At 39.5% G+C, this 14,404-nt stretch overlaps 1 protein-coding gene across 1 annotated transcript; it reads right to left on the bottom strand.

Moving 5' to 3' along the window:
• Window positions 1-10,863: 10,863 nt before the first annotated feature.
• Window positions 10,864-13,197, bottom strand: LOC116248388 (uncharacterized). Its single transcript, XM_031621193.2, has one exon. The coding sequence runs from the start codon at window positions 13,042-13,044 to the stop codon at window positions 11,302-11,304; it is 1,743 nt and encodes a 580-aa protein (XP_031477053.1). The 5' UTR covers window positions 13,045-13,197; the 3' UTR covers window positions 10,864-11,301.
• Window positions 13,198-14,404: the final 1,207 nt, after the last annotated feature.

The following is a 14,404-nucleotide window of genomic DNA, read 5'->3' as shown; positions in this document are numbered from 1 at the left end:
AATATCGGATGTATAGCTGTCCTAAATTATTAAAGGAGCCTTGTCCTTGAGAAAGTATTAACCAAACTCATTAGGGGAGAAGAAGCCTAAGATTATTAATCTCTTACAAGCTCAACCTGTTAAAACTAAGGGAGGATTACGTGTTTGATGCGAAGACAAATAAATCTCAAATGTTTGTAGTAATATAAAAACAAAACTTGTTACTAGGGAAACTTATTTTGGTGTACCGTTGCTTTTGTTTTTTCGTAAAAAAATTTCTGATATTTATGATTCACGACGAAAGTTAGTCTTTCCCCTTCAACTATTAGTAAAATTAAAATTTAAATATTGAAATTTGGATGTAAATTTGGTCAATTGGATCATAAATAGGTTATATAGAGTGGAATTAATCCGACCCGTTTTTTAGTGATTTGGACAGAAGGTGGGGGAAGCGTGACTGACGGCGCCTCCCAAAAGGCTGCTGCGCTAGACTGATCGGATCGGGTAGGCTCACATGACCTGATCCGTACTGAAATACTGTGTGTCACATGGATGCCGATATGAAAGGCGAAAGGACTGGCTATGGGGTTTGGGGCCCCTTGGGAAAACTTTATCTTAAAATTTGAACAACAAAAATAAAATTTTTAATGCAAAACAGCACTCAAATATGTGTGTCTCTGTTTTTTCTTGTTCATGTGCATTTTGTAGTAAGTAATATATGTTCAACAACTCTGTAATATCATTTTGACAATCTCATGGATAGGAAATCCCAGTTGCTCCTGTGCTTCTCCGATAAATTGATTACATGGATATTATATACAGTTAGGTGCAAAACTATTTCTTTATCAAACGTACTATAATGGTCATTTTTTTTTTCTCATTGAAAAGGTTTTGCTCAATATTCTTTATAAATCATTAATCAAATTGCTCAACGGACATATAATTTATTTGCAAGGAAATGTGCATGTATGTACATATATCATTAATTTGTTTTTTTCATTTAAAAAGGAAGAAAAGTTCTTGTTTTCTTTAGTGGGCACTAGGTCCTGGGCCTTATAAGGGTGGGCTGCATTATTTAGTTAACGATGCAATCATGCAACCAGTGCTATGTCCACATTCCAATGGACTAAAAGGCACCGAAAAAAGAAAGGACTTGGTTTTCTTTTCGAACTAAAAGGCATGGGAAAAAGAAAGGACTTGGTTTTCTTTTCGGGACAGTGGGTCATGGACCCATGGTCTTTCTTTTTTGGACAGTGGGTCTTAGCCTGTAGCGGAGGCAGAAAAATTCACTAGAAGAGCACTTATTTAAAAATACTCAAATTTGGTGGGACACTTATATATATAAAAATAAATATTTAAGATTTTTATTTATAAATAAAATTTTTTTAAGAGACTGATGTAGACAGAATGTGACTACGCCATTAGTCATAGCTGTTGGCCCCTTTTAGTAGATGGTAACTCTCTCGCTCTAGTTGACAAATATATCTCTCCCACCCAAATCCTGAAAGGAGAGAAGAGGAGGAGGCTTCCATACCCTTTGGTATCCAAAGCTGTTAAGCTCTTGTGCTATCAAGATCTTCTTCCTAATAAAAGTTTCTAATGTATAAACTCTTTGTGAAACAGTCTCCAAAGAGGTTGGCGTAATAGTCGGGGCACGGAAGCTGAAATGTGATAGGGAGCGGCACCTCTAAGGCACTGAAAGTGGACCGTAGGCCCTATGAAGATGAACAGTTGGGTATAAAAGTTTGAGTTCAATGAAGGGGTGTATTTCTTAACTTGACTTGTTTATTAAACGAGCCAAACTCGAGTCGAGCTTACTCGAACTTGACTCATTGAAAACTCTAAATGGAAGAAGCACTTTGTCTCAAAACAGCACAAATCTCTAAGTGGAAGGAGCACTTTGTCTCAAAACAGCACAAGTTACATCATAGTAGATTGCAGAAAGTAGGGCCTTCTTGTCCTTGAACCAACAGACAAGTAAAGAAAAGTGTATTAGCTTTTTGATGCCTGAGAGAAAGTTTCAGAGATTTTGTTTATTCTTGGTATATTTGCCTCGCATCAATGCATTCTGCTCCACCATTCTGTTTGAATTTTGAACATCAGGAAAAAAAATTGCCAATAGCTACAAAAACAAGATTAATGAGAAAAAAAAAAGATAAACAAACCGTTCTTTCTGTTACTCAAGTGTAGATATTATTTGAATAGAAAAGTAATGGCGATATCTTATCACAGTAGGAACAGACCTTCCTATAAAGCTTGCTGTCTACAAATGTTTACACCTTTTCAAAGCAAGCATCACACTTACTTGTAAATCTAAAAACATAGTCACAACTTTTCACCAAACAAGCTAAAGCACACCTTCGTTTTACATATTTCAACATTATTGATCCAGATTTTATATATCAAATCCAAAACCAATCACGAATTGAATTTCGAACGCTTTCTTGGATACGAGGAGGTGGGCAGTGGTGGCGGCGGCGGCGGCGGTGGAGGAATGGTGACGGAGTGGACCCTTTGCCGCCGGATCATGACCTCCTTCTTCAGGTTCGAGAACAAATTGCGCAAGAAGGAAGGAGGCGGCGGCAACGGGGGAGGGGCTGGGATATCGACGGCACTGCGCTTCTTACTCTCATTCGTTTCCTTCTCACGGGAGCCGAACGAAGGAAAGGACAAGCATGAAGAGCCCTTGGTTCTCTGTCTACTCCTATTTGTCTTCACCAAGAGTGATGGAGGCGGGGGCAGTGGGGGCGGCGGCGGCGGTGGTGATGATGTTGGCAGCGAAAAAGAACGAAAAGACGCGACGGAAAAATTCCTGCGCCTCTGCCTGCTTCCTTTCACCTTCCCGGCCCATGATGGGGGTGGGAACAGCAAGGGACGAGGAGGCAGCGGTGGCGGCGATGGTGGTGGTAGTGAAAGAGAAGGATAACGGGGGGCAGTATTCCCGGGAAGCAGGGCGCCTGAAAGTGTCTCCTCCCCCTTCCGACCACCATCGGCGCCGGAAAACCGGGTTTCCATCGATGCCCAAGTTTTCTTCGACCACCGATCGATCGCCTCTCAAATCAAGATACCAACAACGCTAGTAAGAGCCAAGAGGGAAACTCGCATATAGATTCACCTGCTCTCTGTTCATCAGAACAAGGGAAAAACCAGGAGCAGAGGCATCATCCTAAAAAGGGAGCCTCGCGAGATCTCTGCTTCTTTGACTCAAAACTTGTTTGTCCACCTTTGGGAACCATATCCAATGGGTGGATATGTTTGACTCCATTTGTGAATGCGCAGGCCTTTGATGGAGATGGGATCTTCTTCATCCTCACGCTAGCTGTTACTGAAAACGACGACTAACATCATTAATTATGAGCCTTTTAAAGGTGTGGCTGATGGCTGGGATCTCAAATTAGAGGTTGACTTTGGATTCCTTTTATAAACAAATCATATATATATATATTATATAAAAGCACAAAATAAAAATTATAGAGAAATGAGTTTTTTAAATATATATATCAAGCATGAATAAGAAATCGTGAAATTTGATGTTTACGTTACATTTTTTATGCAAGGAAGCTTAGACCATTGATCTTGACTTAAGAATAGAATTCATACATCTAATTTTGATAGCTTTTTCTTGAAATTCGTTGGACTTTTTGCATCCATTCGCATGGTTGAACTTGTAAAAAATAGTCAAAAACTAACTACGTGGCTGAAACTAATAGCAGAGTTCCGTGTGGGCACGTGTGGGCAGACACTAGTTTCCAAGTTTTTCTTATTTTTTATTTCAATTATTTGACCTTTTATATGCGTTAGTACATCTAAACGCCCGTTTGGTAATAATAACAATAATAATAATAATAATAATAATAATAATAATAATAATAATAATAATAAGCAGCTATTATCTGTTTTAATTTTTGAAACATGTTTATGAGACAATTATAACTAGTTGGTATTGCCAAACAGACTCTAAAAGTATGAGTATTTTTTAATTGGTGCCCATTAGCATAAAATTGAAATGTTTGAGTGGTTTAAAAATTAATAATCTAAAACATTTTTTAGCTCATAAAATCTCTTAACATATGCATTTAGCTGCACAAATCAATCCATTGGATTTTCCAAAAAATATTTAAAAATCTGGAAGGATACAGTGTTACTGTATTGTTTATGAAGGGCGGAGGCCAACAGGATTTTTAAAAATTCAAATTTCTATATGTAAATTTAAGATCAGTTCTCAAGTGAGGGGGGACGGGTCTAACTTGAGATCCGGATTTTAACGGTGTTATCCAATGCATATTTTTGAACAAAAAGATTTCAAATTCTCACTGTTAGAAGTCAAGGATCTAAGATCTTAACATCTTGGATCAAAGGTGATCAGAACATGGATCTTTAGATCCGACATAATCCAGCTGTGATTGAGTGCGCGCAACAACTATGAACCGACCAGTGGGGCAATTTTTGAATTTTTTAATAAAATAATAGGTATTTTAGACTTTTCCAATTTTTACAATCCCTTTTACCCTTTTCAAAAATTTCTTTTTATTTTAATGAGAGTATTTTAGTCTGGCACAATGGTTTCACGGTCCCTACCCTCGTGGTAGAGCCAGAAAATTTTCTCATATTAAAAAAAAAAAAAGTAAAAACTAATGACATATTTATGTATAAATAAAACAAATTCTGTGGGATGGTGTGGTCAATTGCCCACACCAGCTACGACATCAACATTGCTTACCGTTTAGGGCTCCATAGCATGTTCCAACAATAGAAAGGGATAGTCTCAATGGCACTTGAACCATGAACTAGCTCCCTACCAGCTACCGGTCCAAACCAATGTGCCAAACCCTTGGAAGCCATCTATCATCTATAATAGCTTAAAGCATTTTAGTCAAGAATAGTAAGAGCGTGCCCCAAAAGAGGGATCTTTTTGGAAGAGTGTTTCAAAAGTCTTTTTAGTTTTAAGAACAATTTATCTGTAAAGTCTTGGGAAATCATATCTATCCTATGCCCACTCACCCAAAAAGCATGCCCCCTTTTTCCGTTGGATAATTTATTGAGACAAGATATCCATTGAAAATTTATCTCAACTAAGTTTCTCCTGCAGACAAACACCCGTAAGAGTTCAACCAAAAGTCCAAGTATTCCAAGGGTCAGGACACTTTCTAAACTATAATTAGATATTAAAATCAATTCTATATTTTGAAACTACTTTTTCCCCTCTCTCTCTCTCTCTATATATATATATATATATATATATATATATATATATAAAAAGCTAGTTTATGTTCAGCTTGAACTGCAACCATTTAGATTATTACCTCAAGCAATGAGAAGTGTAGTAAAGATAGTCATTATCCATTCAATTCTAGTGAGTGCTACTCGTATAGACTAAAATGATAGATGCATGATACTCTAGTTTACAGATATATCACTCCCACCCAAGTTTCAAAATGGGAGAAGATGAGGAGGCTTTCGTGCCCTTCCGTACCCAAAGTTATGAAGCCCTTAAGCGGTAAAGATCTTCTTCCACATCAAGGTTTCTTATACATAAACTCCTTGTGAAACAGTCTCCAAGGAGGTTGGCGTAATGGTCGAGACAGAGATTTGTAGAGGATCAAATCTTGTTTTTAATTCATAAGGCATTAGCTCTTTGTGCTACAAACGGAGGACCACTTAACACTGAAGCTGAAATGTAGTGAGGGGCGGCACCTCAAAGTAGGCCATAGACCATAGAAAGATGAGGGGTTGGTTGGGGCCTTCGACTCTTATATGGGCAATAAGATGAAATACTCATCCTACTTACCTAGAAACTCATTGTGAAACCGAGTTTGAGAAACATGGATGAATTATTTTGGTAAAAGGGCTGAAAATCAAAGTGAAATTCAATGTAAAAGAAATCACGAAACCAAATAATGAGTTTGAGGAAGGCCCTCCTTTGCAGGTGAGATGGTGTGCCACTTGACAATGAATGAGAGGGACCCTTCTCTTCTCTGAAACGTAAATTTTAAGGGCCAATCTCATGCTTTTCTACTATGATGGCACCCACTTCTCCATCAGTTCAGAATATACATATCACACAAAAACAATCGATGACATGTACATAATTTCGTGGTTTATATCAATATAAAGAGGACTCCAATTCATATCTTTTCAGGGACCTAAAGAGACACTTCATGGAAACATATTTAGGAATGTAAGCGGTTGGGGTTTCGGGTCAAATCTTGCTTTACGTACCAGATTTTCCTGTAAAGTAAACCAAAATAAATGGATTCAGGGTCGAGATTTGGATTCTACAGATCCAATCATGTCGCCAATATATTACAAGGAATTAAGGAACACATTTGCCTTATATACCTGTTTTGAATTCATTCTGTAATGCTCATAGGGTTGCGTGCCAGCTTCTCTGGTTCAGTTACCTGTCAATTTAGTTCTCGGGTCCCTCTATTTTGGAGAAAACTGCCAGTCAAATCACTCTCAAGATGTGATGATACAGCTCAAGTGTGGGTCTCACATTGCACATGCCTATACCTTTTAACATATCTAATTTGATCATGTTCATTCACAGATTTGGATTTAAATTTGTGTTTAAGATATGACTTTGATCATATGTTCATATATTTGGATTTGAATGCGAACCAAAAAAAAGAGAAAAAAGAACTACACCATATTCTTATCACCATATTCTTATCTGACTTTTAAATTCCGAATCTACTCTGAATCCGACTTTTTCAAATATGTTCATATATTCGGATTTGAATGCGAACCAAAAAAAAGAGAAAAAAGAACTACACCATATTCTTATCTGACTTTTAAATTCTGAATCTACTCCGAATCCGACTTTTTCAAATTCACAATGAAATCTGAATCAAAATTCTAACCACATTATGATATATTGCTACACTTGATCTTAGCCGAAAGGGCCGGGAAGGTGTGACCGCATTATGGTATGTTAAGACGCGACTTTTAAAATATTGGATATACAAAAATTTGATTGAACATGTTGATGTTTATTATCCGATCCAGTACTTACTCAAACCAAATTTGAATCTGCTCATTGAATACCACTTTTTAAATCTGAATATGACCTAATCTTGTAATCAGATGTTGTCCAAATTTTTTAAACAATTCAGCCGTTTTTCAATTAAAATCTGATCCACTGACATTCTTATTGATGATAATTAGGATTATCATATAAAAACAAATTTAAATTCGCACTTTGAGTCTGTTCATTCGTTATCATGAGTCTCGATCTTGTCTAGAGTTGGGCAGTAGTGGAGCCATTTATAGACAGGTGTATGTGTTTGGATGTTGTGGATCATTACAGGTTGGTGGCGCATTTGGGAGGAGCGCAACAACATGGTCTTCAGGGGCACATTTTCTTTGCCGGAGTCTGTGGCTCTTCTTGTGCAGGAAGATGTCCATTTTGCTATTCGGCTGCGGTGGTGTCCTCTTTCTGCGGCTGGTTGAGGGTGTTGTTCCGTCCTTCCACTCTCTCCCCACCCCTCTTATTTCGTTTTTTGTGAGTTGTAATGTATATTTTGTCTTTTACTTCTGTCTTGTGGTTTGATACTGTAACTAGGGGACTTCTTGTTCCCAATTTTTGTAACTAGGGGACTTTTTGTCCCCTAATTTTGGTATACATTTCCATTTTATCAGTACTTATAGACAGGTGTAGGTAGTTGCCGACGCCAGCCCCACATTTTCATACTGATGCCTCAAATGATTTACTCAATTATATATCGTGGTGCCCCTAAAACTATGAGAGTTTTTGAATTAGTGTTAACCTTTAGATCAAAATTGTTGGATAAATGCTGCAGCTGATATAGGGACCAGTTTGACAATAGTAACAGTTTGTTACTATTCTATTCTATCAACCAGCTCCAAAGATTGGAGCAGATTTATAAATATAATAACGATGTTAATCTGCCATAATTTTTGAGACATTAATATAATAATAACAAATTGTTCTCATTGCCAAACAGCCCTTAAGGGCTGTTTCATAACAATGCATCTGCCCCAAAAAGTGGGGAACATTCATGAAATACTTCCAATGTATTTAAGTAATTTTTTAGATTAGAAGCATGAGCCGACAACATTAAGTTATAATTTGTGAACAGTCCTAAGGGGCGGTTTACAGTGAACAATGAAACAAATTCACCATACCAAGTGTTTTATGAAACTATTCCATTTTCATGACAGATTTATAGGACAATAACAATGTGTTTCTTTGCCAAATAATCCCATACTAAGGGAACTATTATCAAACTAATTAAGAAGCAATGATCATTTTGGAGATTTGACTTAATTGAGTGTTCATTTTATATTAATGGAGGCGTTAATATATGCAGGCGAGTTACTAAAAGATTAAAAGAGTAAATGCAAATTATAAGCAACTTGCTGGAAGTTTTGAAACGAAATGCATGGAAGACTGACGTAGCTCATAGATGTTGCTTTCTTTTTACTTCATTTCTTTGACGGTACCTTTCTCTCAACTGTGACATGCTTTTAAATTATGAGTAAAAAACGATACATAAACTTAAAGACATCAGTGGAGAAAAGAGATTGTTACAGCATATACTTAAAAGCCACCGCATTGTCTTAAGACGAATCACATTATAAGAAAAAAATTAACTATTTTTCTAAATATTAAATAATCCCAAAGTCCAATCAATATCCTGACCCTGGAAGACGAAGACAGAGAATTATGCATGTCCAGCCTTTTCCCTCATTGGTTTTATAGGACTTCCAAAACTGAGAAATTGGCAGTATTCTTCATTAATTTTTGTGAGGAATGAGAAGCTTCCTAAGTTTTCAAGGTCTGGAGCTGTATTGTATCGTCTTGTGTAAGGCCGTCGATACCTATAAGAATGGAACCGTGGGGTGATCTTCTACTTATAGTCACTTGCAGTAGCAGAGCCAGAAAAATTCGTTGGAGGGACACTTGTTTAAGCACACTCAAATTCAAATTCGGTTTGACACACACACACACACACATATATATATATATATATATATATATATATTGCATTAATAATACAAAACTTTTAAGAAACTGGTGTGAACAACTGCCCACACCAGTTACAATGTAGTTACGTCACTGGTCACTTGCTCACTGATCTGACCAGCTATGCCAAACTCCTTGAGCGAGTTTCCTCCTTTATTATTAAAATGAAAAACAACTCATCCAAGGATTAGGCACCAACCATTTCTCTTTACTATGTCGGCCAACCTTGAGAACCCTTTCTTTGGTTGTCACCATAGTTTAAACAATATACCGACAAAGCTAGTGAATGGGCCACTCCGGCGCAGAATCACTTGCTCTCAATTCTTCTAAAATATAGATCAATATGCGAGAGGCATCGTCCTAAGAAGATGAGCCTCTCAATATTTGAATCCTGCTAAGGAGTCTTCTCATTCTCGTTGTCTTTGATGAGATCTTTCTTGGCCACTCACTTCTTAGACTCATTTTTTTTTTCTCTGCCTTGAAACCATATTCAATGGTTGGATTTTTTATTCCTCATGCTTCTTGATGGAGATGAATCATAAGCCTACTCTAACTATCGATCCCCAAGAGGGTGGCACGACAGATAGGGCGGGAACTAATACGCGGTCATTGTCTGTGTCGCTGCATGAAGAAGAGAGGATGAGAGGCATGGATGTGCAAGTTGAAACATTCATTGCGGAGCATCGCTTAATGACAACCAAAACAAGCCTAGTAGCCTACGGGATGATGAGAAGGGTGGGGCTTCGACTCTTTTGTTGGGCAGTAAGATGAACCAAAGCAAACCTAGTAGCCTACGGGATGGTGAGAAGGGTGGGGCTTCGATTCTTTTGTTGGGCAGTAAGATGAAATATTTCTCTTGCTCACCCAATCTACTCTAGCTATTAAGTAAATTGTAGTCGGATTTGACAAGTTTTGTTTTCCAATCGGACTATCTGATTTTCATTGACATCCAAAGGAAAGAGCCACATCTTTTCTTTGTTTTATTTCACATTCTTCTGCATTGATCTAAAAGTTCAATTTGCAATATTTTTCTTAGATGTTTTCGAGAAACTGATTGTCACAAGGTTCTCCTTGTGACAAAAGTTTAGCTATGACCTTATTCACACTATGCTCCAGATATCTGAGCCAGTAAATTCACCGTAAAAGAGAAGAACCAAACCCTTTTTTTTCGAGTAATAATGCCATCGATGAAACCAACGTTTGTATAAAATTATAAATCATCCTGAGTTGGTTCATCGGCGGCAAATCGATTTGGTTCTCCGGTCAATACAGGGGTTCTACACGCCGTACAGTATTCATTTTTTAAATTGTTTTCAGTTAATTTAAACTTTTGATGATAATATTTTTTATAAGATTCATAATTGATTCAAGAATCGGCAGCCCAACTAATTCGATTCAATTGCTGCTTTTAAAACATTCGCTGAAACTGGGAAAAGCTTCTCTGCCATTCAATGGTCCAAAGAAAAGGAAAACAGCTTCAGAAGCAGAAACGCGGAGAGAATGGGCTTAGGAAAATCAGTCGGGATTGGAAAAGAAAGCCTGTTGATCTTTACTACAGTGAAACGATAATGCCAATGGCGTTTGTTCTCATTAAAGGCATGGCAGTTGAAGCTCCCTGGACGTTTGCTTCTTATACAGTAAGCGGTAAGCTCATAAAGTAGTTTGGGCCTCAAAAATGTTCATCTTCATCTTGATAAAAAGCTTCAAACAAAGAAAACGACGACAAAAAGAGGCTGCTAATGAATAAATTATCAAGGTTTCATCTTGCTTAATGAGGCTTCTTATGTTAATAACTATGTAAGTGGTGCCCATCATTATTCTGCATTTAAAATTCTATCTCGCCACCAAGAAGAGACCCACCAAATTGAATTGTCACAATTCAAACAACTGTTCCATACATAGAAAACGACTTCCAACCTAATCTTTTATAAGAAAGAAAAGGAAACTAACACTTTTACCACAAAATCAAATCCTCTATCATTTCATGTCTAGATAAGATGTTACAGAACCTCGCTGGAAAACCTCATTTAGATCTCTACACAGCAAACTCAAAACATACCAAAAGCAGGAAAGTGAAAAATCATAGAAACAGAAAAATCCTCTCCTTGAACATGAACAACCAGCAAATAATACGTGCAGTATGAGTATCAATCTGTTCATCTCCTATACAGTGAGAATTTACAGAATGAACAGTTTAATGATTGTATCTTCCTTAAAATAGCAACACCCAATTTATTCTTCTTCGTCAAACTATGTGTTAAATGTGAAGAATCAAATGCTTTTGCGGTAAATCAAGTAAGAAGCAGAAGAAGAGCTAGAAAGCTTTCTGATTCTTAGAGCACGGAATTGGCGCCCCTGTTCTCTAATTTCATGGCTTCCCTTTCCCTCCTCTCTCTGAGAGATTGCACCTTCTCGAGTCTTATTCCTTCACGGATTCGAGCAATGAACTTTTCTGCCTTGACGTCAACGTCGGGACTTGGGCAGAAGGAGGAGCTTCCACCACCACTATCTTCTGCTTTTCCTTCTTCTTCCTTGCCCTGTTTCTGTTCGACCGTGCCGTCATAATCCGTGTGCAGCTCCGTTTGGCTCTTGATATAGTTGCTCTGCGTTGATGTATTCTGCTCTACAATTAAAAATGGCGGAGGCGGAGGCGGAGGCGGAGGCGGCGGTGGAGGTGAAGAAGGGATGAACCAGCCGCCGCCGCCACTGCTTTTGCGTCTGAAAGTGTATGCTCTGTACTTCTCCCTTACTGGAACCAATGGCGGCAACGGAGACGGCCGCCTGATCGACGAATCCCTAGCATTCCCCTTTATGGTCGTTTCCTTCTTCCTGGCGGAGGTTGCGTCTTTTGTGGCGATCTTTGTCGGATACAGCGTAGCTGGCGGTGGTGGCGGCGGCGGCGGAGGAATGGAGACAGAGTGGACCCTTCGCCGCTCTACTTGGGCCTCCTTCTTGAGGCTCGCGAACAAGGTGCGGAAAAATGAAGGAGGCGGTGGCAATGGCGGAGGGGCCGGGATCTCGGCGGCGCTGCCCTTCTTCTTCTCCTTGGTTTCCTTCTTACGGGAGCCGAAAGAAGGAAAGGACATGACGGAAGACTCCTTGCTTCTCTGCCTACTCCTCTTTATCTTCATCACCGGAGATGGGGGTGGTGGCAACGGTGGCGGGGGAGGGGGTGGTGATGGTGGTGGCAGAGAAAAGGAAGGAAAAGACGTGACCGAGGAGTCCTTGCTCCTCGGCCTAATACTTCCTTTCACCTTCGCGAACTGTGACGGGGATGGGGGCAGCGGGGGAGGCGGCGGCGGTGGCGATGGTGGTGGCAGCGTAAAAGAAGGATATTTTTTGTGAATAAGGCTACTGTTATCGACGTGAATGGTTTTGAGAGGAGCAGGAGATTCAAAATCATCCTCTCTCAGATAATGGTGGGCAGTTTTCTCCGTAAGCGGGTCGCCTGAAGGTGTCTCCTCCCCTTTCCTACCGCCATCAGCTCTGGAAAACCAGGCTTCCACAGATGCAGAAGCTTCCTTCGGCCTCCGATCGCCTTTCAAATCGAGCGCCTTCTTCTTCCGGCCACTTCCGCTGCCGGAAAGGCGCGCTTCCTCTTCCACCATAGAAGGATGACTACCATCGTCATCGATTTCGATATTCCTCAGTTCGCGAGAGACATTAAGCCCTCGGCTTTCCACTTCGCCAAGACCCTGATCCTCGGCCTTTCCTAGGAGTTCGAAGAGATTCGACGACAAGTAATCGCCTTCCCGCTGCTGCAGCTGGTGACGGTGATGGTCATCCAGGGGAGGGGCCGGGGTGCGGCCGAAGATGCCGGCTACGATGGCGAACAGGACGAGAAGGAAGTTGAAGCTGTCCCATGACCTGAAGAGGAGTGTCCGGCGGAAGAGATGGAAGAAAGGGGAGAGCAGGGATGGAATGTAGGAGGCGAGGATGGCCGCCACCAAGATGGCGGGAATGAGCGCTACCGGCGACAGGAAGATGCTAAAGATTCCCCCCTGATTCCTTCGAGGGTGGCGCCTACGGTTGGTCTCGGCCCAGAAGGGCGGAGCGTCTCCCATCTCCGTCTCCATCACGCCGGTGGCGGCGGTGGACCGGTGGTTGAGAACGCGAGCGAGCGAGCGAGAGAGGGAGAGAGAGAGAGAGAGAGAGAGAGAGAGAGAGAGAAAGCTACTTCTTCTGCGTGCTGTCTGTGCCCGTTCAGCTGTTGGGAGAAGCTGTGAAGTAGACAAGGGGTTTTCGAAACGTTAAATAGAAAGTTTTTCAGAAATAGTCCTCCTCTTAATAACTTATCGTCAAAGTAATGCTCGAAAGTTCATGTTTTTAGTTTCTTTTTTGCAAGTTAGGTTTTCTACGTCTAAAAGGCCTTGTCGAATTCCCAACTTTATATTTTTTAAAATTTCAAAGTTCAAAGATGTAACCTGACCAAGATTCAACCACACTTTGTCAAAGACTGAATTTACTCTATAATACACGCCATTGACGTGAAACCTTAATAAATGCTTACTTAGAAGAATTCGCCTTTAGCATGATATCCTCAATATCATACCTTCAATATCTACAGTTTTTGTTTGTTTTAGGGTTTGAGTGGATCTCCAGATGTTGCACTTGCCACAATTTGTAGAAAAACAATATATCTAAACATGATAGTGATTATAAGATTCAAACATAAAACCCTTTGAATGTGAACCACTTTACCATCTGATTGCATTACAACTTTTTATATACCTTGACATGAAACCCTAAGAAAGGAACCCCAGTTACCCAAAAATCTCATTAAAAAAAAAAAAAAAACTCTTTTTCCGATATCCTCATGTTTTCTTCCTCACAGGGTGTTACAAAAAGTCTCATCTTTGTAAGGTTTTTCATGTGATCTTTTCTTGTGAGCACCGGCGGTTTATGTTTATCTTGTTACTGTTCAAATTGTTTAGTAATTTCATATGTTTGACCAACATCAACCGCCAAAAAAGAAGCCTGGATTCGAAGAAATTTAAAAGGTAAAGACTAATATAGAAATACACTAGAACAAGAAGGTGTCACTGAAAAAATATTCCAACAACTGAACGACTTCTGCCCCCAAAGTCCACTTTTGTTTGAAAATGATTCATGAGAGAAGTTGAAAGCTCGAGTCTCCCTGGACTCAAATGCAAGCCTCAAATCATTTACTACACCAATATTTCAAACATCTTCAATGCACCATTAATCCGGCAAAACTACATTCATACGAGAATCCACATCTTCAATACACCGTTAATCCGACAAATTATATATATATATATATATATATATATGACTTGAGGCCAAAGTCATTTGCTTGATGCATGACAAATAAGTCAACAATGTATAGCTCTTATTTTTCATTGAGCTTTCCCATATGCAATGGGGACCTTCACCAACTAGAGAGGCCTTTGATTGCGACCGGCGCGGCACTTA

The sequence above is a fragment of the Nymphaea colorata genome, chromosome 1 (assembly GCF_008831285.2).
Source record: "Nymphaea colorata isolate Beijing-Zhang1983 chromosome 1, ASM883128v2, whole genome shotgun sequence".
Taxonomy (NCBI): Eukaryota; Viridiplantae; Streptophyta; class Magnoliopsida; order Nymphaeales; family Nymphaeaceae; genus Nymphaea; species Nymphaea colorata.
Note: the sequence above shows the minus strand (reverse complement) of the source record. Positions and strands in the feature narration are given on the sequence as shown.